The 25,419-nt window shown below is 37.9% G+C and overlaps 1 protein-coding gene, 1 long non-coding RNA gene and 1 pseudogene across 7 annotated transcripts in view; 2 read left to right on the top strand and 1 right to left on the bottom strand.

Moving 5' to 3' along the window:
• The window catches only part of ZMYM4 (zinc finger MYM-type containing 4), a 147,534-nt gene extending 139,990 nt beyond the window's left edge, over positions 1-7,544 (bottom strand). For 3 of the 5 annotated variants that reach the window (XM_019836636.3, XM_023258461.2, XM_011284739.4), the window contains exon 1: positions 7,164-7,543. Coding sequence is in view for 3 of the 5 variants with exons in the window: in XM_023258461.2 (XP_023114229.2) it covers positions 7,164-7,202 (39 nt within the window). In the remaining 2 variants the exon portion in view is untranslated. Of the gene's footprint in view, positions 1-7,163 lie in introns of all 5 variants that reach the window. The other 2 variants (XM_045035528.1, XM_023258462.2) reach the window with 2 other exon arrangements.
• Positions 1,108-1,707, top strand: LOC101085735 (annotated as a pseudogene).
• The window catches only part of LOC123379560, a 37,479-nt gene continuing 18,599 nt past the window's right edge, over positions 6,540-25,419 (top strand). The window contains exons 1-3 of one of the 2 annotated variants that reach the window (XR_006584155.1): positions 6,540-6,635; positions 19,575-19,679; positions 23,760-23,996. This is a non-coding gene — a long non-coding RNA (uncharacterized LOC123379560). Of the gene's footprint in view, positions 6,636-19,574; positions 19,680-23,759; positions 23,997-25,419 lie in introns of those variants that run through there. The other variant, XR_006584156.1, reaches the window with a different exon arrangement.

Below are 25,419 nucleotides of genomic sequence, written 5' to 3'. Positions count from 1 at the left end.
CTTCAGCTCAGGTCATGATCTCACGGTTCATGAGACCCTCTGTCCCCCTCTCTCTGCTCTTCCCCCATTTATGCTTTCTCTCTCTCAAAAATACACATTAAAGGGGCGCCTGGGTGGCTTGGTCGGTTAAGCATCCGACTTCGGCTCAGGTCATGATCTCACGGTCCGTGAAGTTCGAGCCCCGCGTCGGGCTCTGTGCTGACCGCTCAGAGCCTGGAGCCTGTTTCAGATTCTGTGTCTCCCTCTCTCTCTGCCCCTCCCCTGTTCATGCTCTCTCTCTGTCTAAAAAATAAATAAAAACGTTAAAAAAAAATTAAAAAAAAAAAATTTGAAAAAAAGGTTGGATGACACAGGAATAGCAAAATGTTGATAACTGTATAGCAAAATGTTGATAACTGTTCAGTTGTCAAAGCTGAGTAATAGGAATATGGGGTTTCATCGTACCAATCTATATTTTATATTCTATATTAATATCAAATTATGAAACAATAAAAGGGTTTTGTTTTTGTTTTTTGTTTGGTTTTTTGTTTTGTTTTGGTTTTTTTGCCTGTAAATGTGCAGTATGCATGTGACAGCATATATATATATGTGTGTATATATACATATATGTGTGTATGCATATATGCGTATATATGTATATGTGTGTGTGTATATATATGTAACTTAAAACATCTTAAACCAACACGTTGGGAGATGTAAAGAAAGATAAACACATATGATCCTTGGCCTCCAAGAGTATTGGGTAGTCCATGTTCGATAGAAAAGGGTTGCTCAGGTACTATCTTTGGTCAAGGAAGGTAGATAAGCTTCCAGGAGGCCAGAAAAATAATAAGAATGAAATTAAAATACCACTATGCATATTCCCTAAGTATAAATGTGTGTGGGTGTTATTATCCCAATATTGCTCAACACCAGAGATTGTACCATAACCTGACTTTGAGAAGCCCATGCTCTATTAGATTGAGGCATACGAAAATGCATTTTTGGCTCTTTGAGAAAGACATGGTCACAGCTACAACGGAGCTCCAGGCACCCAGCTCCTGTTCCTGACTCACCACTGCTCACTTCTGCCCAAGAACAAGTCAGTCAGGAAGCCACGCCACAGCCATGGCTTTTCAAGACACCGGGAAGACACGTGGAACCAGAAGTGGCAATTCACTGAATCAGAATCACTCTAACCAGCTGCAATGTAAAATCTTTGGAGAAGGTATGTGCTGACTTGATTAGAGGTGCAAAGGAAAAGAATCTAAAAGTGAAAGGACAAGTTCGGATGCCTACCAAGACCCTGAGAATCACAAGAAAAACTCTTTGTAGTAAAGGTTCTAAGACTTGTGTCTGGGGGCGCCTGGGTGGCTCAGTCAGTTGAGCATCCAACTTCCGCTCAGGTCATGATCTCACAGTTCGTGAGTTCGAGCCCGTCATCGGGCTCTGTGCTGACAGCTCAGAGCCTGGAGCCTGCTTCTGCTTCTGTGTCTCCCTCTTTCTCTGCCCCTAACCCACTCACATTCTGTCTCTGTCTCTCTCAAAAATAAACAAACATTAAAAAAAAAAAAAAAAAAAAAGACTTGTGTCTGTTTTCAGATGAGGATCCACAAGCGACTCACTGATTAGCACACAGTGCTTCTGAGATTATTAAAGCAGATTAAGATTACTTCCATCAGTATTAAGCCAGGCGGTGATGTTGAAGTCACCATTGTAGATGCTTAAATCAACCTTTTTAATAAAGTGATTATTCGTTGTTTGAAAAAAAAAAAAAGAAAATGTGTTTTTGTAAGTCAAATGGTCAAATATTAGCAATTTCATATAGTTCAACCTAATACTATAATGCTCTCCTTTCTCTTTCCTTTACTAAAATAATTACATAGTTAATGCACAGTAAAATAATCAGAATATTTAACGGAAATGTTATTCTTCTTTAAAGAGTGGTTGATCTAATGTAGAATTCAAAAATATCCACTAAATACCATAGAAATTGCAATTTTACATTTATCTCCTTATACTGTCTTTAGCAAATAAGAAAATAAGTCCATATTCAAAGGAAGCACAAACTTTAAAATATATCATAGTTTTAAAATATTTAGTGTCTACTTTATTAAAAATAAACTTGTGAGCTGTGAAGATATGTTTTAAGGTTACCTCAAACTGGAATGTATTTCGATGCTTCCTGAGAAGTAGTTTATACATCAATTTAAATATAATTCAATTGATTTTAATCATCAAAAATTCCACATAATGAATTCGGGACCTAGACCATTTTACACATATTATTATATACATGTATTCTATGTTACATATATTACATTTAATTAGCAGACATATTAACTCTTACATGTTGTTATAATAAATTCTAACCTAAACTTTATCAAACAGTATAATTTTTCACGTAGTACTTGATACTGGTTTAACTTATTATATTAGGACCCTGAGCAAAAACCCCAGAAAACAAAAAACAACTCTTTGCCCCAGTTTCTTCATTTATAAAATGGGACAGTAACAGTGACCACTGTTTATGGAATTGGAATTGATAAGGACTGGAGGATATATTACATATAAAATAATCAGAATGACTAGAACTTAAATGTCTATAAATATCAAGTATTATTTATAGAAACCTCTGCTAGTTATAAGATGGGCACTGTGAAAACAATTCACTAGATTGGGCTCTTCAAATGCTCTCTATACAGAACGAATGCATTCTTCAAGCAGATGCTTTACATTCTAGACACGTGAACTGCAAATATTTTTAATAATACGTACCGCTGTGATTTTTTTCTTTTAATGTTTATTTATCTTTGACAAAGAGAGCAAGCAAGCAAGTGCAAGCGGGAAAAGGGGCAGAGATGGAGGGAAACAGAATCCAAAGCATGCGCCGTGCTGAGAGCAAAGAGCCCGACATGGGGCTCAAACCCACAAACTGGGAGTTCATGACTTGAACCAAAGTCAGACGCTTAACTGACTGAGCCACCAGGCTCTCCTGTGACATCATGCTTTTGTGCTTTTAAGTAAAACATTTAGCAAAAAGACAAAAGATAAAAAGTTCATCAAGGAACTAAGAAGGATCAACCTTTTGCAATTATTGCAAATATTTAATAAAATATTAAAATAACAGAAATCCAAAACAAAACTCCATAATCCCATCACGTGATAAAATCAATGTTTTCATTTGTTCATATTATTTTCTATTCCTTGTCTATACGCATGTTCAGTGTTTACATATTTACAATAATAATATGGATAACATTTTACAGTCTACATTTTCACTTAATTTTATACCATGAGTATTTTCCATTTTGCAAAAATCTTCCCCTATTCTCCCTTTCCCTTATCTCAAACCCTTGAAGATAATCAACGGTAACATGTAGCCTGAAATGTATCCTCCACAACTTTCTCCAAGCTCATACATACATACATGTATGTAGGGAGGGGAAAATGGTCAGTTTTTACAAAAATTGAAGCATACTACTTCTACATATGTTTATCTTTAAGTATACCAAACACATATGTCCCAAATTTAATATACAGAGAAGTTTAAGAACGGATACAAATTACTAGACCACTTAATAACATATACATTTACAAAAATCATCATTCTGTATGTAAACTCTGAAAAGATATAGGGGGGCACCTGGGTGGCTCAGTCAGTTGAACATCCGACTTCAGCTCAGGTCATGATCTCGCGGCTTGTGAGTTCAAGCCCCGCAACCCCTGCGACGGGCTCTGTGCTGACAGCTCAGAGACTGGAGCCTGCTTCTGATTCTGTCTCCCTCTCTCTCTACCCCTCCCCCACTCACACTCCGTCTCTCCTTCAAAGATAAACATAAAAAAAATATATACAGGGATTTCACAAAAAAAAATATGGCCACCAGATTTAGATTGCCTGCTTCATAGGTTTACTATAATAGCCACATATAAAATAATTCCACTATTTACAACAAACCTACCTAATGAATTTTAAAACTTATTTAAGAAAATAAAAATTTTGCAATCTTAAAAAAAATTCATAAACATTATCTCAAAAATATCCTAACTTTAAAATGAGAAAGAGTGTATGTGTATATAATACTGGCCATCATGTGAACTTGTTCTTAGCACAGATGATAGATGGATATAGTGCTGACACACCCACATACTCAGCTTCCCCAAGTTCACAAATTGAGAGACTGGCATTCCAATATAGTCAGAATACAATCGAATCAACCTTATCTAATGAATACCTATTGTTCTAATTGCCCACAAGCATAAAAGACACCAGGCAGGCCTACACAAAACTTAAGGTTGTTTACACTCTTCCATCTAACCAAAATCCCGGATCAGAAGATCCCTAAATCTGGATCCATAGGAGAGAATTACAGAGTATAAAGATGGTATGAAACATTTACAAAAGCTTCCAAAATTACAAAACAGATAACTTGGTACCCACGCCATACATACTCTACTATAACTGAACTTTCTTACCAAAAACCAAGTCTTTTGAGTTCTATTATGTGGAAGTCCTAGGTGTTGGAGATGCAAAATGCTGTACAATGGTCCCTCCTCTAAAGGAGTTGGCAATTTAGCAGGAGAGCCAGAATGTATTATTCTAGCTGATCATAAATACCATAGCATAATGCGTAGCATAAGGTACATCAACTAACATAGGTGCTCAACAACTTGTGACTTAGGATTATAAAAGTCAAAGCAGTATCATAAATATAATACCATGTCATATCAATGCAATTTGAGATGAAATAACCTAAATTTATTACTTAGGCCTGTGCAATTTTTTTTAGCTACCTCAAAGCAAACAACCAAATTATTTAAAAAGATCTTGTACTTTTGCACATAGTCCTCACTAACCTGTTTAGAATATACATATGGAATCCATATGGAGTTTAGCATACACCAAAAAGTGAGTGAAAAAAAAAAAGTGCATACACCATGTGTACAGTTCGGGATAACCCTACTGAACATTTTGTTTTGATATCAAAACAAAATGGATGGGCACCTGGCCGGCTCAGTCGGTAGAGCATGTGACTCTTGATCTCAAGGGCCATGATTTTGAGCCCCACATTGGGTGTAGAGATTACTTAAAAAAAAAAAAAAAAATTAAATAACAACTTTAAAATGGATTATGGAATCTAAAAAATAATGAATGTAACCTTCCTCCACAATGAAATTGGTAAAATAATGGTAAAACCTGTGGAAGCGCTACATATATTACATATTAAAAAACAATAATTTAGATTACCACCAGTGCAGCACCGTTTAAGCATATTAGAAGAGCAAGAAGTATTTAAAATCCAGTTGAAATTGTTACCAAAGCACGCAGATGTTTTTCTAGAACGTTCCATCTTATAAGGTGAATGACAACAGCAATAATAGCAACTGGATTCAGCAATCTCCTTGAAAGAACATTACACAACTAAAGTAATTTACCCTATATATTTTAATGGTGGATCACATGCCATCTGCCTTCACTCAAATATGAGGATCGACTTTAAAATTGACTCACAACTGGAAGAGTAATTTAAGATTTCAAGACATGCATTCTATACCCAATATTTACATTAAATGTACTACTTGGTACACTATCATTATACAGCTTAACTTGTTCTCTAGCTATGACTAATTATTGCATGAAGAGCTAAACTTTTATAAACCTAAGACTGTCAACATTAAATTGTAATTACTCCAAATACGACAATGAAATGCATTAAAATAACTGATATAAGGATAAAGGACTAAATAGATTAATAAATATGTAATAAAACCAGTAAAATGTCAATAGAACAATCTAAGTAGTGGGTATATGACGCCACCTGTAAAATTTTTCAATTTTGCTGTGTAGTTGAAAATATTTCCTAATAAATTGTTGGAAAAAAACTATCCGACACTTCTTTGGCTATTTATAATTTAAGCTTTTAAGGAAAGAAACATAGATTGGCAATCTACACAAGTACTGTAGTTGGGACAAACCTGAATTCAAATCCAAACTCAACCTCTTAAATAGCTATCTGATCTTAATTACTTAACCTCTCTATATTTCTCTATAAGCCTACATTTCCTCACCTGAAAATGGGTTTTACATAGCAAACGGAAAGGTAAATTCTTCCTAAAAAGCACAATGCCAGACACATAGTAAGCACTCAAATGACTATCCCTAATATCAAGAGATTGCTAACTCTGCTAAATCAAAAAAAGCACTATCAGTAAAAATCTAGTAATTTTTTACGTAATTGACTTAACACTAATTTGATCATTTTGTGATCATTCCCAAAAGCAAGATTCCTGATAAGAAACTTACTGCTCAACATGCTAAGGGGGGGGGGGGGGGGGGGGGTAGGAAGTAAAAAAAAAAAAAAAAAATCTGAAAAATATTGCTCAATCGATAGTACAGTATCGTTCTCCGTCTGAAAAAAAAACATTGAGAATTAAATAAAAGTTTCAAGACAAACTTTAAAAGCACTCAACAACTCCTATGCAGAACTGGCTTCACCTCTGCAGGTTGGTTGGGTGCATTCCTGTTATGACAAAACTTGTCATACTCTTCCACGTTCCTAATTGTTGGTAAAGAGGCTAGACTAGAACATGACATTTAGAGTTGCCAAAATCTTTCTCCTAAATCAGGACATGCCAACGACCCCACTTCTTCACAGGTAAGAGCACCACCTCCACCTTAGTCTTGATAACGGTTATGGGGGGGGGGGGAGGGGAAAGGAGGCAGGAGCATGAATTCGCGACGGTGTTACTGAAGAACCCTCCAGGTTATTCCTCTTGAGACCCGTCTACGACTTATTCCCGCCACCACCACCCCCACCTGACCTCTCCCCAGTTAAACTTCCAGACTCTGATTTACTAAAGATGCACTTAACAATCTGACACCTACCCTCCCCTGGCCCAGATAAGCCACCCCCAATGCAGGAAAAATAAAAAAAAGCAAACAACCCCCCGCCCCTCCCCCTCCTAACCAGCAGCAAATCTTTGTCCCACCTGCCGAAGGACCACTCTCCAGCACGCTCCAGACCCAAGGTTGCCTCAGTCCTGCCCGCAGCCTCTCTCCAACGGGGCCTCCGCGACCCCTCCACGAGCCTGCGCTTGGCCCATTCCCGGCCCCGGGACGCGGCTCCCGCCCCGCCCCCCGCCGCCCGCCGCCCGCCGCCCGAGTTCTGCCTCACCTCACCTACCCTCTTTCGGGGGCCGGACTCCACCTCTCTCTCCGCCATGTTGGGCCCCGCTCGGAACCGCTGCGGCTCCCGGCGCGGTGGCGGCGGAACCTCTCGGGCCCCCGGCCCCCGCCCACACTGCAGGCACGGCCGCCTCGCGGCAGCTTCCCCGGACCCAACCGGGCCCGGCGCTGAGAGTGGGGAGGGGGCGGATGCCGCGCGCCGGGTCTGAGATCCTGAGATCCCACGGGTGCGCGCGTGGGCGGTAGGGCCTGCCCGGGAAAAGGGGGGGCCGGGACTCGGGGGGTTAATGGCCTCCAAGGGGCCCCGTGAGTAGGATTATTTTCTCTCAGAGAAATTCCTCCGCCTGCGGTTTCTTAAAGGGATCACCAAACCAGCCCCTTGCGCGCGCCCCAGTTGCGCAGGCGCACCTTAAGCCCCTCCTTCCTTTCCCACCAAGCCCCCGGTCCTGAGCGTGCGCTGTGAGTGGCCAAGGGTAGGCCAAATCCTGCAAGTCTCTTTGCTGCCAGCAGCTGCTCCCACCACTCAACTATGGCCGCTGCCTTAAAGGGACCATGATGCAGTGATGAAGGAGGAATGAAAGAAATTAATGAAAGGACTGTCTGGAGAATTGGGTGAAATGTCAGTGAGGGGTCTAGATCACCATCTTACACCTGACTGCGGAGATACCATTGTATAGGGGAAATGATGGTGAACTGAAGTTCCCAGTGGACCTCTGAACATGAAGAATCCCAACCAATGAGGAAACAAGCCAGTCATCCCAAAGAGACCCAGCTTTCCTTCCTTTAGACAGCCAGATCTGAAGCCCAGAGCATAGACTATTAAGGGCCAACTCTGACAGCCTAACCTCAAAATTAGATCCTATAGTGATTTTGAAGACCGAACCAACAACTGGAGATAATTTCCTCTATAGTAATTTGTCCTTAGAATATCTAAATGGAGAAGGATCTCAGAAAGCATCTACTCCAATACTCCCAATAGTAAAATAGCAGCCTAGTCCAGAAAGTAATTTGCCCCAAGGCACCTAAATGCTGGTGTGAAATTAGAATCAAGATTTGAGTGACAGCCTCCCAGGCTTTTCAATGCACCAAACAGTTTTCAAAGCAAAAGATAAATCAGCTTTCATCTAGAAGATCGGAAATGAAAGTTCCATGATGTTTCAAGAATACTGTAATTCTTCTCTGAAGATGGGTGATGATTTGCAGGTATTGTATGTCCTCATTCACCTCCATTGAAGGAGCTTTGAGGATCTGACTTAAAGGATGCTCATCTTATTTCCAAGCAGAAAACTGGGAAGTAGATTTGGGTCTATCTTGCCCTAAAACAGAAACTGAGGAAGACTGAAGAGAATGGAGGCTTGATTTAGTCCCCTTCATACAGTTCCCTAGCCTCAGGTGGAGAAAAATTGCTCTAATGGAGTTCATGATAGCTGAGAGACAATCAGGTAAATACAAAGAAGTTGCCTCCTGAAGGTCATTCCCACCCAGCAAGAAACATTGAAATGCAAATGAGCAATTCCTAAAGTCACAGGATAAAAAGAGACCATTTGTGACTTTTGCATGTCACTTGGTAGCTGTTTTGAAACTGAGAAGTTTCTTAATCTGTCACATTTTGCTGAAAACTGTGGAATCACTGGAAGTATCCATGTTTGTCCTTGCTTAGGCCTCTTCACTTCTGCGTAGGAAAGAGGAAAGGACAAAAGAATGTATATTTCAGATGGAATTTTTAAAACATGTCAGATCTTTTAGTTCCATGTTTAGAACAAAAAGGAAACCAAAAGAGCAACCAAAAAAAAGAGATTGTTTTAGAGAATATGGGTACATGAAAGGTCTAGTGGTTTCCACCTGTTTTATTGGCAGTAGAATATTCCCTTCTAATAAAATCTGAGCTTAAAATGGAGTTGTTAAATTTGAAGTGGAGATGGGGAACCCATCCGCTCATCCATCCTTCCCCTTGCCCTCTCTCTTCTTCTTTCATGACACTTCCCACCATTAGAGAAATGTGGCATTTCTCAAGACACATCTGAAGGCCATTTGATTCAGTCCAACACCACATTTTAAAGATGGAGTCACTGAGGTTCAGAAACTTGTGTGAGATCACACAAACGATTCATAACAGCATCAGGACTGGAACAAGCATATTGACCTCAAGTCTAGCACTGTCTATCATATCAGATTATTTCTGGAAGTATTGGGAATATATTGGGTCTTGAATAGACAAGATTTGTGCATTGCAGATAATATACAAGCGTATCATGAATGTTCAGTGCTAGCATCCATATAGGAGGAGAAAAGAGAAAACCAACACTTAGTGAGCACTGCAAAGTTAATCATATTATGCTTATTTTACAGAGGGATTTACAGAGGTTAAGTGACCACTACATGGTCATTCAGCAGAGAAGCCAAGCCAGAATCCAAAGGTTTTTTCTTTCTAGCTTATTCCAATATATCATGAACTAGAGGTTGCATATTGGTTGCCTTGCAGACAAATCTTCCCCATAGACATGTATTTGGTTTGCATCACATATAGCTATGTGATCTTGGTCAAGTAACTTGCTCTATGCCTCAGTATCCTCCTCTGTAAAATGCATTGTTGGGAGAATTAGTTAATATCTTTAAATCTCTTAGAACCCTTTGGTTCCTAGCACTAGAAGAGTATATTATTTTATACATTCTACATTTTTAAATTTTTTAATTATTTGCCAACATTTAAAATGGGATTATGTCATGTACAAATCCAATCTTCTGACTTCTCAAAAAAAAAGTAAAATATAATAGTATAATACTTTAACAAATATCAAGCTGATTCATTTTAATTTTTTTCTTTAAATCATGTTCTATCCTAGACTCTGGCCTGAAGTAGAGCTCTGAGACTTATTTCCATAATCAGGAGAGAGTAGAATAGGCTTAGTGGAGAGAAAAAGAATTTGCTAAATTTCCTTAATTCCATTTAACTTATAAAATTTGGTACATAGTAAGAATCTCATTTCTCCCCAGACTCCAGAGGAGATGCTCCTTTCATCTAGGACAGCTAAGCCATGAAAATGTGACATAGGAAAGTAAAAGAAAAGCCTGGCTCTTAGTTAAATGGCAGAAGGAATAAGAAGGAAAAGAGAGGCAGTGATTGAAAGACACACACCTCTGTCTTTCTACTCTAGCCTTTCCGAATGAAAGCATTTTTGCTTTGCTTCTGTTTGGAATTCCAGGTAAAGATGATTTGCAGACTATATCCACACCCACAGGCAAGCAGCTACATTACTTTAGTAAAAGGAATGGCCTTGTGTAGTTGGGAAGAGAAAGAAAGCCTGCATTTAGCTCCTCAGAGTGCCTTTTAGTTAGGGGTGAATCCATATTTTGTGGGTATTAAAGCTTATGTGATGAGGACAGGGAGGAAATTTTTAAAGAACTAGAACACAACTTCTTCCATATACAAAATTAGACACAGAATCTTGGAAGAAGTTCTACAAGTGAGTGGCCCTTATCCCCACTGAGGTATAGAATGTATCTAGAAGTTCCCACATATCCTGTGGAGACATAGGGAAGATAGCCAAGAGACTAACTGACAACTCTAGGGGGAAGTAGCTCTGTAGAGCTCACTGGACCTAGAACAAAAAGTAGTAACAACCAGACTTCAGAAAGAGTTGTGGTTCCTCCAGACAATTAGCAAGCTTAGAGAGGCCAGGCTACAAGATACAACACTCACTGACCAATGGGTTGCTGAACATCTAGACAAGTCAAAGTATAGCACAAGGACACCAAATAGATCCAAGGTTTCAGGCTTCCTCAACACATTAACACTTCATACATGTGGACGCCATCTTAGGAATATGTGCAGAGAGCAGCTATAAAAGACTTGGAGTTTCTTCCCCAAAGAAGTTATTACCTAGAGGAATTCTATCCCTTAGATTCAAATATGTTTTAATGACAATCTGGGGCGCCTGGGTGGCGCAGTCGGTTAAGCGTCCGACTTCAGCCAGGTCACGATCTCGCGGTCCGTGAGTTCGAGCCCCGCGTCGGGCTCTGGGCTGATGGCTCGGAGCCTGGAGCCTGTTTCTGATTCTGTGTCTCCCTCTCTCTCTGCCCCTCGCCCGTTCATGCTCTCTCTCTGTCCCAAAAATAAATAAACGTTGAAAAAAAAAAAATTAAAAAAAAATAAAAAAAAAAAAAAACAAATATGTTTTAATGACAATCAGACATTTATATCTATTAGGTAAAATCTGAGGATGTTCAGAAGAAAGTAAGACAGGGAGTTGGGACAAAAAGTGGAGGAGGACTACTTTAGTTGGTTGGTTAGTTAGTTAGTTGGCTGGTTAGTTTCTGAAGAACTCTTAAACTCTGGTTGTGAGAACCTGAACAAATAGAACAAATAGAGTTGAGTGTCCCCTCTTGTGGGATGCTGCTTGTAGAGGAACATCATCCTTCTTTCCCTACTACCTGGTGGGATACTTTCAAGAATTACACAATTATGAGGCTTATGGAAGGATCTTCATTTTCCTCCTCATTAACCTCTGCCTTCTCCCTGGGGTAGGAGGAGGAACATCAATATTCTGCTCTCTGTCCCTTGCTGCCCCCTTGGATTTCTTAATGCCATAGGAAACTGTCTTCCTAGATAGAAATGATCCACCCTATATAGATTTTCATGTGCCCTTGCTGGTTTCTGGGGCATTGTTAACTGATTCAAATCTCAAAAGAAAACAGATTTTACATTATACAGAATAGGTGTTCTCTGTCAGCCACTGAATGACCTTTGGCCAGTCCCCTTACATTTATGGTCCTCAGTGTTCTCACAATGTTAAATGATTAGAATACCTTAGGTAGGGCCTCATTGGCAGCTCCAATTACCTGGTAATGGCTGCTGGGGGCATTGTGTAGAAAACACCTATTGAATCACATGTAGGTTCAATAACTTATTAGTGATATCTAACACAGATGAGGTGTAGAAGCTATATCACGCATCATGCCATCCCTTGGCTAAATCTATTATGTCCAATTCTAGATTTATTTGCTTCTGTCATCTTTTATGACTGCTATTGAGAACTACCCCAATTTAATTTCACGGTCTTTTTAAATTTTTTTTAATGTTTATTTTTATTTTTGAGAGAGAGAGACAGAGTAGAAGTGGTGAGAGAGAAAAGGAGACACAGAATCTGAAGCAGGCTCCAGACTCTAAGCTGTCAGCACAGAGTCTGATGCAGGGCTTGAACTCATGGACCTCAAGATCACAACCTGAGCCAAAGTCGGACACTAAACTGACTGAGCCACACAGGTGCCCCAGGATAAGTTCCTAGATGTAGAATTCCTGAGACAAAGGTTATAGCTTTATAGTCATGTAGCTAGATTGTCTTCCAGAAATTATCAGTTACACTTTCACTGGCAGTGATTGCTTACTGCAGACTCTCATCCTATTACTATATTTTTTAATAATTAAAATATAAGTAATATACATAAAAGTGCACAAATTATAAATATATAGTTGAATAAACTTTTAAAATTGTAGTGAAATACACACAGTATAAAATTTTTCATCTTTTTTAAAAAGTTTATTTATCTTGAGAGAGAGAGAGAGTAAGCAGGGTAGGGGAGAGAGAGAGAGAGGGAGTGAGAGAGAGTCACAAGCAGGGTCCACACTCCCAGCACATAGCCAAATGTGGGGCTTGAACTCACAAACCGTGAGATCATGACCTGAGCTGAAATCCAGAGTCCGGCGCTTAACTGACCAAGCCACCCAGGCATGCCTAAAATTTATCATCTTATCATTTTTTTAAGTAGGCTTCATGCCCAGCGCAGAGCCCAATGTGGGGCTTGAACTCGTGACTCTGAGAGAAAGACCTGAGCTGAGATTGCAAGTCAAATGCTTAACCTTCTGAGCCACCCAGTCACCCCCATCTTACCATTTTTAAGTGTACAATTCATTGACATTAAGGACATTCAAATAGTTCTGAAACCATCAACACCATCCAATTTAGGAATTCTTCATTGAGTATAGGAAATTCTTTATTGGGTACAGAAGATGCTATACCCTATAAACAATAACTCCTCATTGCTTGATGAATTTTTAAAACATCAAACCACTCCAAGGTCAATAAATAAAATATTACCAATGTCCCTGAAGCCCCCCTAAGTGTCTCCTTTTAGTAACTAAACCCACACACAAGGTGTTGACTTCTGGCTGGGTTCTGTTTCTAACTATGATGATTTGATAAAATGGTGTCTTACTGTTAACTTAATTTTTTTGAATTATTTGAAGAAGCTGAACTCTTTAAAATATGACTCTTGACCATTTGTATTTCTTCTTTAGGAATTGGTATCACATCATCTTATTTAATCCTCACAAAAACCTGGTGAGATAAAATCAACAAAGCCAAGAGTTAGTTCTTGGAAAAGATCAACAAAATTGACAAACCTTTAGCTAGATTGACCAAGAAAAACAAGATTAGGCTCAAACAACTAAAATCAGAAATGAATGTGGAGACATAACTACCAATTCTACAGGAATAAAAAGGATCATAAAAGAGTGAACAATTATCTGCCAACAAATTGGATAATCTAGCTGAAATGGACAAATTGCTACCAAGACTAAATAATGAATAGAAAATCTGATAGAATGCCTGGCTGACTCAGTCAGTAGAGCGTGTGACTCTTGATCTCAAGTATGGGTTCAAGCCCTGTGTTGGGTGTGGACATTACTTAAAAATAAAATATTTAGGGGTGCCGGGATGGCTCAGTTGGTTAAAAGTCGGACTCTTGGTTTCAGCCCAGGTCATGATCTCATGGTTCATGAGTTTAAGCCCCATGTAGGGCTCTGGGCTGACACCATGGAGCCCACTTGGGATTAGCTCTCTCCCTCTCTTTCTGCCCCTCGCCTGCTCACAAGCTCTCTCTTGAAATAAAGAAATAAACAGTTTTTAAAAATAAGTAAATGAAATACGGGCACCTGAGTGGCTCAGTCAGTTTGGCGTCCAACTCTTGATTTTGGCTCAGGTCATTATTTCACAGTCTGTGAGATCAAGCCCCAAGTCAGGCTCTGTGCTGACAGTACAGAACCTGCTTAAGATTCTCTCTCTCCCTCTCTTTCTCGGCCCCTCCCTCCCCCTGCTTGTGCTCTCTCTGTCTCTCAAAACAAATAAATAAACTTAAAAAAAATAGAAACAAAGAAAGGCCCAGGACCTGATGTCATCACTGGTGAATTCCACCAAACATTTAAGAACTAATATCTGTTCTGTTCAAATTCTTCCAAAAAATTGAAAAGGAAAGACTACTTCCTAACTCATTGTATTAGGTTAGCATTGCCCTGATTCCCAAGCCAAAGACACTACAAAAAAAGAAAGCTATAGATTATTATCCCTTATGAACACTGAAGCAAAAATTCTCAACAAAAATACAAGTAAACTGAATTCAACTGCATGTTAACAGGATTATGTGTATGACCAAGTGAGATTTATTTCTGAAATGCAGCGATGGTTCAACGTATGAAATCAATCAATGTTATAGATCACATTAATAGAATGAAGGAAAAAGAACCACGTGATCATATCAACTGATACAGAAAAAGCATTTGACAAATAAAATACCCTTTCATGATAAAAACACTCAACAGACTAAGAATAGGACACTATCCCAACATAACAAAGGCTGCATATGAAAACCCACAGCAAACATCATACTCAATGGTAAAAGACTAAAACATTTTCCTCAAAGATCAGAAACATAGCAAGCATCCCCACTTTTACTACTTATATACAATGTAGTGATGGAAATCATAGAGCAATTAGGCAAGAAAAAAAATCAAAAGCATCCAAATTGGAAAGGAAGATCTTTGTTCACAGATGATATGATCTTATTTGTAGAAAACCCTAAAGATTCCACAAATAATTGTTAGAACAAATGAGTCAATTTAGCAAAGTAACAGGATACAAGGTCAACATGCAAAAATAAGTTGCATTTCTATATACTAATACTGGACAATATGAAAAGGAAATTACATTATACATATAATTCCATTTATAATAGCATCAAAAAGAATATAATACCTAAAAATCAATTTAACCAAGGAAGTAAAAGACTTGTACAATGAAAACTACAAAACATTTCTGAAAGAAATTAAATAAGACACAAACAAATGGACACACATCCCACATTCATGGATTTAATGTCTTAATATTGTTAAGATGTCAATATTATCCAAAGTGATGTACAGATTCAGTGCAATCCCTATCAAAAGTTTCATGCATAGTTAGTATGCAGAACTAGAATAATCCAACCTAAAATTCATATAGCATCTTCAAGGGACCCCAAATAGCCAAAAGAGACTTGAAAAAGTAAATCAAACCTGGAGGACTCATACTGTCTGATTTTAAAACTTATTATGAAGCTACAATAATTAAAATAGTGGGGTACTGGGACAAATCAGACATACAGAACAATGAAATAGATTGGAGAGCTCAGAAAGAAACCTCCATATATGGTTGAGGGTGTGCCAAGACCGTTCAATGGGAAAAGGACAGTCTTTTCAACAAATGGTGTTGAGAAACCTGTATAACTACACACAGAGGAATGAAGTTGGACCCTTACCTTACCTTATAACCATATACACAAATTTGGATCAAAATGGACCAAAGATCTAAACGCAAGAACTAAAACTATAAAACTCTTAGAATAAAACATAAGGGAAATTTTTCATGACCATAGATTTGGAATCATTTTTTAGATATGACACCAAAAGGATAGCCAACAAAAGAAAAATATAGCTCATCAAATATAGTTTGATAAATATAGTTCATCAAAATTAAGACTTGTGGGGGAGCCTGGGTGTTTCAGTTAGTTAAGAGTACAACTCTTGATCTCAGCTCAGGTCATGATATCACTGTTCATGAGATCAAGCCCCGAGATGGGCTCAGCACTGGCAGCATGGAGTCTGCTTGTGATACTCTCTCTCTCTCTTTCTCTCTGCCCCTTTCTCTCTCACATTCTCTCTTTCTCTGAAAAAATAAAAAAATAAAACTTGGGACACCTGGGTGGCTCAATCAGTTAAGTGTCCAGCTTTGGCTCAGGTCATGATCTGAATTTGGTGAATTTAAGCACCACATCAGGTTCTCTGTTGTCAGCATGGAGCCCACTTAGGATCCTCTGGCCCCCTCTCTTTCTGCCCCTCCTCCACTCACATGTGATCTCTCTATCTCAAAAATAAACATTAAAAACATTTTTTAAGTAAATAAAAATAAATAAATAATAAAACTTAAAAAATTTAAAAAAACAAAATCAAAATCAAAATCAAACAAACAAAAAACCTTGTGCATCAAAGGCTATCAACAGACTGAAAAGGCAACCCACAGAATGGGATAAAATATTTGCAAATCATATATCTGATAAGTGATGGATATCCAGAATATATAAAGAACTCTTACAACTCAACAACAACAACAAAAAAACAACCAATTAAAAAATGAGCAAAGGTCTTGAACAGACAATTCTCCAAAGAAGATAAATGGCCAATAAGCTTAAGAACAGGTGCTCAGCATCACTAGTCATTGGAATATGTAAATCAAAAACACAATAAAATACCACTTTACCCACATTAGGATGGCTATTATAAAAACAAAACAAAACAAGACAGAAAATGAATATTGGTGAGGATATGGAGAAAATGGAACACATGCACATTGCTGGTGAGAATGTAAATGATGCAGCCATTGTGGAAAAGTGTTTGGCAGGTAATTCCTCAAAAAATTAAACATAGAATTATCATATGAGCCAGCATATATGCTTCTGGATATATACCCAAAAGAAGTGAAAGCAGGGGCTTAAACAGATATTTGTATACCTGCGTTCAGAACATTATTCATAATAGCAAAAAAGTGAAAGCAACCTAAGTGTCCATCAACAGATGAATGGATAAAAAACATGTAGTACATCCACATAATGGAATAGTCATCAGCCTTTAAAAGGAAGGAAATTTTGACACACATCACAACATGGATGAATCTTGAAGAACAATACTATGTGAAAAAAAGCCATTCACCGAAGGACAAATATTGTATGATTCTACCTATATAAGATATCAAGAATAGTCCCATTCATACAAACAGGAAATAGAAGTGTAGATGCCAGAGGCTAGGGGAGAAGAGAACCAACACTTAGTATTTAATGGGTACAATGCTTTGGTTGGGAAAGATAAAAAAAGTTATGGAGCTGGATACCGATGATGGTCACAGAACAGTATTAGATGTATTTAATGCTATAAAACTGTACACTTTCAAATCATTAAGCTGAGCCTGGGTGTCTCAGTCAGTTAAGCGTGCAACTCTTGATTTCAACTCAGGTCATGATTTCACAATTTGTGAGTTCGAGCCCTGCATTGGGCTCCTTGATGATGGTGGGGAGCTTGCTTGGGATTCTTTTTCTCTCCCTCTCTCTCTGCCCCTCCCCTGCTCATGCTCTCTCTCTCTCAAAAAATAAATGCACTTAATAAATAAATAAATAAATAATTTTTTTTAACGTTTATTTATTTTTGAGACAGAGAGAGACAGAGCATGAATGGGGGAGGGTCAGAGAGAGAGAGAGGGAGACACAGAATCTGAAACAGGCTCCAGGTTCTGAGCTGTCAGCACAGAGCCCGACGTGGGGCTTGAACTCACGAACCCCGAGATCATGACCTGAGCCAAAGTCGGACGCTTAACCGACTGAGCCACCCAAGCACCCCAATAAATCAAAATTTTAAAATGAGGAGCGCCTGGCTGGCTCAGTCAGTGTACCATTGCAACTGTTGAACTTGGAGTTGTGAGCTCAAGCCCCGCATTGGGTGTAGAGATTACTAAAAAATACAATCTTTTAAAAAAATCTGTAAAATGATAAATTTATGTTATGTATATTTTACCACCACCACAACAACAAGATATACAACTTTTGCATTTTGTACATGAAAAAAATTAAGCTCTATCAAAAGTAAGTGACTTTACACAGCTGGGAAGTAAAAATGGTATTTAAATTCGAAGATTGGGCATCTGGGTAGCTCAGTTGCTTGACCATCTGACTCTTGATTTCAGCTCAGGTCCTGATCCCAGAGTCCTGGGATTGAGCCCTGCATCAAGCTCTGCACATGTGAAGCCTACTCAAGCATCTCTCTCTCTCTCTCTCCCCCTCTGCCCCTCTCCCCTGCTTGCTCTCTCTCTAAAATAAATAAATAAATAAATAAATAAATAAATAAATAAATAAATAAATAAATTCAAGACTTTTTAACATCAACACTTATATTCTTTCCACTAAATCTTTGTTTGTTTTGTTTTTAAGGTAAAATTTAGATATAATAAATATAGGTATATTAAATATAATAAATATAAAAAATTTAGGAATAAACGCATAGATCTAAAGTGTACAATTTAACAAATTTTGGTTTTTTTAATTTTTTTTTTAATGTTTATTCATTTTTTTGAAAGACAGAGAGAGAGCAAGCTGAGGAGGGGCAGAGAGAGAGACACACACACAGAGAATCCGGAGCAGGTTCAAGGCTCTGAGCTGTTAGCACAGAGCCCGATGCAGGGCTCAAACTCATGAACTCTGAGATCATGACCTGAGCCAAAGTCCGCAGCTTAACCAACTGAGCCACGCAGGTGCCCCGATTTAATGAATTTTGATAAATTCATATACCTGTGTAACCACCACCCCAATCAAGATAAAGCACATTTCCCCTAGAGAGTGCCCTCATGCCCCCTTCCACTCAACTCCTATCCCCTTTAAACAACCATTATTTTGATTTCTATCACCATGGATTAGCTTTATCTTTGTTTTTCAATGTCTTATAAATGGAATTATTCAGATACACTCTTTTGTGTCTCACCCTTTGGCTCAACACAATGGTTTTTGGTTTTTTTTTTTTTTTTTTTAATGTTTATTTTTTGAGAGAGACAGAGAGTAAGAGCAGAGGAGGAAGAGAAAGAGAAGGGGACAGAGGATCTGAAGCAGGCTCTGTGCTGACAGCAGAGAGCCTGATGCGGGGCTCAAATTGACAAACTGTGAGATCATGACCTGAGCCAAAGGCAGACACTCAAATGACTGAGCCACCCAGGCACCCCTCAACACAATGGTTTTGATGTTCATCTACACTGTTGCTTACGTCAGTAATTCACTCTTCTATTGCTGAATTACATTCCATTTTGTGAGAATGCCACAATTTGTTTATTCTTTCTATTATTGATGAACATTTCAATTGTTTCCAGTTGTTGACTCTTACAAATAAAACTACTATGAACACTTTTTCACACGTCTTTGTGTGGGCATATTTTCATTTCTCATCTCATGGGACTTACTTCAGTCAATGAGACAGTAAAAAACTTCATTCAAGCAATTGAACAATTGCTTATATGGTTTCTCTTCTTCTCTTTAACATTGACACTACCATGACAACAAACACACCTAGCCTGCTGGGAGATGAGAGACCATGTGGAGTGGAGCCAAGTCCATTCTAGACTAACCAACCCCCAGCAAACCCAGCAAGTATTTATGGATTCATGAACAAGTTCAGGTGAGATTAGCCTTGCCCAGCCCAGGTCGAAAGAACTGCCCAGGTGACCAACAGAGTCATAACAAATAAACGGTGGTTCCTTTAAACCACTGAGTTTTGGAAAGGTTTATTAAATAGAATTCTTGTGGTAATAGCTAATTTACACACATTTGTACCAGTTTTCTACTGCTGCATAATAAATTGTGTGGACTAAACACAAATTTAATATCTCATAGTTTCTGTAGGTCAGAAATCTGGGCATGGGTTAGCTGGGTCCTCTGTTCTGTTCTTATCAAGCTGAAATCGAGGTATCATCTAGAACTTCAATTTCATCTTTGGCAAGCTCATTGGTTATTGGCTGAATTCAATTCCTTTGTCATAGGACTGAGGCCCTTGGTTTGTAGAGGCCATCCACCATTTCCTACCACATGGCTCTCTCTAAGACCTGGCAGTTTTCTTCTTCAAGGTCAACAGATGAGCATCTGATGTTTCAAATCTCTGTGACTTCTTCTATCTGTGACATCTAGGCCCCTTCATAAAAAGTCAAGCTGATTAATCAGGCCCACCCAAGGCTATCTCCCTTTTGATTACCTTGAAGTCAACTGATTAGGGACCTCGTTATATCTCTAAAATGTCCTTACTGCTGCTGTATAAAATAACTTAATCACAAAACTATATCCTATCATATTACAGGTCCCACCTATAACTTAAGGGGATGGGATCTTATAGAGTGTGTACACCAGGGGATGGAAATCTTGGGAGCCAATTTAGAAACCAAGGTATATAAATAATTTTTAAAGGTAAAGAAATCTATTTATTAAGCAATTAAAATAAATATTAAGCAATGAAATAGATTCATGTATTATATAATGGTATAACTTACATAATAATTTATAAGTTATTATTTTCTTAAGTTTATTTATTTAAGTAATCTCTACACTGAAAGTGGAGCTCAAACTCATGACCCTGAGATCAGGAGTTGCATGCTCCTCTGATGGAGGCATCCAGGCACCCCAATAATTTATAATTTATAATAGGTTATAATATATAATAAGAGATTATAATATATAACATATATCATTATATAAAGGTATATAGTAAAAATAAAATCATAATATGGTATATATCATAATCATAATGTTACAGATCATATTGTATAACTGTAATTATGTATCATATACTATACATTATAATATATAGTATATTATATATGTGAATATACGAATCTGTTTCATTGCTTAACATTTATTTTCATTGCTTAATAAATAGATTTTTTTACGTTTAAAAATTATTTGTATACTTGAGGTCTAAGTTGGCTCTCAAGTTTTCCATCCTCCTGTTTACACACTCTATAGTATCAATTAAGTTATGGGATATAGTTTTGTAATTAAGTCATTTTATACAGCAGGGGCGCCTGGGTGGCTCAGTCGGTTAAGCGTCTGACTTCAGCTCAGATCATGATCTCATGGTTCATGAGTTCAAGCCTCACATCAGGCTCTGTGCTGTCAGCTCAGAGCCTGGAGCCTGTTTTGGATTCTGTGTCTCCCTCTCTCTCTGCTCCTCCCCCGCTTGTGCTCTGTCTCTCTCTGTCTCTCAAAAATAAATAAAAACTTCAAAAAAAATTTTTTTAAGTTATTTTATACAGCAGCAGTAAGGAGATTTATATGCCATAGTATAATATAAATATATACCATTATATGGTATATTACATTATATGTCTTATATATTATAATATATAAGAGCATATAATATATACCATTATATATAATGGTTTGTGTATATAATGTGTACTATGTAATATACCATACTAACCTTCAAATAAACAGCTCTTAGAAGGTTAATATCTTTGTCCATAAAATGTAATTAATTATATTCAATATTCAAGTAATTATATTCAACTCATCAAAGAAAGAAGACTTGATTATGAGATGTGGTTAGTGGAGTAAGGGAACAAGGAAGTTACTTTTTAGGAGGTACATTCTCTTGTTGACCATTTTCACCAGTTTTTCCATCTTTTCAGGCTCATGGTTATCTTGCACTTAAATTGAGCTTAAAAATAAATTTATAACATGGAAAAACACTCCTAGAGTAAAATAAAAGCTACATACAAAAGTGCTTTGAAAAATGAAAATGACTTAACAATAGAGAACACAGAGGGCTGCAGGAGGGAGGAGGACAGACAGATGGGTTAAATGGGTGATGGGTATTAAGGAGGGCACTTCTTGTGATAAGCACTAGGTGTTATATGTTAAGTGTTGAATTACTAGATTCTATTCCTGAAACTAATATTACATTATATGTTAACTAACTGGAATTTAAATAAAAACTTGAAAAGTGCCTGGGTAGCTCAGTGGGTTAAGTGTCTGACTCTTGGTTTCATCTCAGGTCATGACCTCACCATTTGTGAGTTTGAGCCTCGCATTGGGTTCTACACTGCAGGTGCAGAGCCTGCTAGGGATTCTCTCTCTCATTCTGTCTCTGCCTTTCCCACCCTCAAAATAAATAAATAAACTTAAAAAAAAATTTAAATATGGAGTGCCTGGGTGGCTCAGTAGGTTGAGTGTCAGACTCTTGATTTCAGCTCAGGTCATGATCTCGCAGTTCATAAGTTCGAGCCCTGCATTTGAGCTCTGTGCTGACAGTGCAGAGCCTGCTTGGGGTTCTCTCTCTTTCTCTCTCTCTTTCTCTCTCTCTCTCTCTCTCCTCCCTCCATGATCTCTCTTTCAAAGTAAATAAATATGCTTTAAGAAAAAAAAATAAGTAAATACATACATACATACATACATACACACATACATACTGGGGAAAAAAAAGAAAAATGTAGATGACATATACAAACAACTAACTGCAGGATCCTAAAAGATATCTCATTTTTCTCACTTGGTATCCATATGCAAAAGAAAAAAAAATTTGTGTTCATCTAAATCGGGAACACAATTCAAATTTTTTCAAATGATATTCTCTGAGTAAATCTATTGTGCCAAGTAAAGTGGTGTCTTTGCCCAAAACTACAGCATTGAAAAATTATGGTATAAAAATAGATTATATTTTTACTATTTTTTAAGTGAAAAACTTGTCATACTGAAGAAAAAGTAGAACAGTTTTTATGGCAAACGCTCACTAAGTGAATGATCATTACATGAGCTAAATCCGTACTCCTTCCTTAACTCCAGAGCTAAAGTTCTTATTGGCAATTTGCTGACTGATGTGTCTCATGTCCAATCAATATGACAGTTGAGCTGCCCTAGTGTAAACAACTGTGTGTCTGCTGAAGGCTGTAGATATATCATCTAATTTAAATCTCATTACTAGATACTGAGGGAGAAAGTGATGTTTGAAAGGTGAAGTAACTTGCTTAAGGTCATACGGCTAGGAATTAACAGAGTTGGTATTTGAATCCAAGTTTGTTCAAGTCCAAAGCCTGTTCTCTTAGCTGCTTCCTCTGCCAGTCAAAGCCTGGCATTTGGTATATGAGGGGAAAAACGTTCTTGGAGTACAAGACCAGCTTTCATTCAAGTCCAGCCTCTGCCACTTCAGAGCTGTTCAGGGTTATGCAAGATTCGTCACATCAATAAGGCTATTTTATTACTATAAAATAGGGATAGTAATTCCTACCTCTTATAGTTTTGTTTGTTTGTTGTTTGTTTGAATTCAAGAGACTATGTTTGTGAAAATATATTTAGCAGCTTTTAGTAAATTATAAGTGCATCTCCCATAAATGATAGGAGCATCTAGGCCTAACACTCGCTGTCTTTTACCCCTCTCCCCACTGCCACCCATAAACCTCTCCTTTTGCTTTTCTTCAGGGTTATGGCACCATCAATCATTCTGTCTGGGAAACCAAATCATCTTTTTAAAAATTTTTTTCTTAATTTTCTTAATTTTCTTAATTTTCAAATTTTATTTGAAAGCAGGGGACAGGGCCAGAGGGAAAGAAAGAGAATCTCAAGCAGGTTCCACACTCAGCATAGAGCCCGACCTTGGGTTCAAACCATGACTCTGGGAGCATGACCCTGGTGGAAATCAAGAGTGGGACACAATTGACTGAGCCACCCAGGTGCCCCTATATCGTCTTTAATTCTTCTTTGTCTTTCCTTTTAGCCCTGTCACCATCCAAACCCTCAAAATCAAATCAGTTATCAAGACCAATTGATTCCACTTTGGCAATATTTATCATATTCGTCCATTTTGCTGTAAGATCCTCACCAATTGTTGTTGGAACTATTTTACTTTTTTAATTACTTATGTAAAAATTGTGAACAATAAAACCTAATCCTAATGTGAATTTTTTATTAAAAAAAATTTTTTTAATGCTTATTTTATTTTTGAGGGAGAGAGACAGATAGACAGAGTGTGAGTGGGGTAGGGTCAGAGAGAAAGGGAGACTCAGAATTCAAAGCAGTCTCCAGGCTCTGAGCTGTCAGTGCAGAACCTGACACAAGGCTTGAATTCACAAACTGCGAGATCACGACCTGAGCCAAAGTCTAATGCTTAACCCACTAAGCCACCCAGGCTGATGTGAATTTTTTAAAAGTCATAAAGTAAAAAGAAAAAAAGGACATAAAAGGTCATATAGTGAAAAGTAAGTCTCCCTTCCATGATTGTCTTCCAGCAACCTAATTCTCCACCTCAGAGGCAGCCACTATTACAAGTTTCTTTTCTTTTTTTTCTTTATTTTTTTAAAGCTAATTTAGGGGCGCCTGGGTGGCTCAGTTGGTTGGGCGGCCGACTTCGGATCGGGTCATGATCTCGCGGTCCTTGAGTTCGAGCCCCGCATCGGCTCTGTGCTGACAGCTCGGGGCCTGGAGCCTATTTCAGATTCTGTGTCTCCCTCTCTCTGACCCTCCCCTGTTCATGCTCTGTCTCTCTCTGTCTCAAAGATAAATAAACGTTAAAAAAAATTTTTTTTTAAGCTAATTTATTTATTTTGAGAGAAACAGGGAGAGCATGAGCAGGGGAGGGGCAGAGAAAGAGGGAGAATCTCAAGGAGCTCTGTGCCACCAGTACAGAGCCCATGCAAGGCTCAAGCTCACAAAAACGTGAGACCATAACCTGAGCTGAAATCAACAGACGGATGCTTAACCAACTGAGTCACCCAGGCACCCCTTTCTTTATTTTTAAATTTTTATTATTTAAACAAAATTGTTTGTTCAAACTTCACTTACTCTACTTTATTATATATTATATATATATATATATATAATTATATATATATATATTTGAGTATAGTTGACACTCAATGTGACATTAGTTTCAGGTGTACAACATAGTGATCCAACAAGTTTATATAAGTTTCTTGTATACGTTTTCAGAGGCTGCACATCCACAAGCCCCCCTCCCCCAAACACACACACATTTTTCATAGATGACAGCAAACTATGTATATAGTTCTCAACCTTGTTTATTCATTAACAACATATTTTAGAAATAATTACGTACTAAGCCCATAAAATTGATCAATTCTTTTCAATGGCTTCACACTATGCCATTATATGGATAGCTTAATTTATTTAACCATCCTCTATGGGCACTTAGAGTCTTTCCATTCCCTGTATATATAATTTTAAACAAATGTGCATATGTTTATAGTGTAAATTCCTAAAAGTGGAATTTCTGGGTCAACATATACATATATTTTATTTTATTTTATTTTATTTTATTTTATTTTAACCAACTTTCTTTCTTTCTTCCTTCTTCTCTCCCTTTCTTCATTTCTCCCTTCCTTCCTTCCTTCTATGTGTCTCTACACCCAACATGGCAC

Source organism: Felis catus, chromosome C1 (genome assembly GCF_018350175.1).
Source record: "Felis catus isolate Fca126 chromosome C1, F.catus_Fca126_mat1.0, whole genome shotgun sequence".
Lineage (NCBI taxonomy): Eukaryota > Metazoa > Chordata > Mammalia > Carnivora > Felidae > Felis > Felis catus.
Note: the sequence above shows the minus strand (reverse complement) of the source record. Positions and strands in the feature narration are given on the sequence as shown.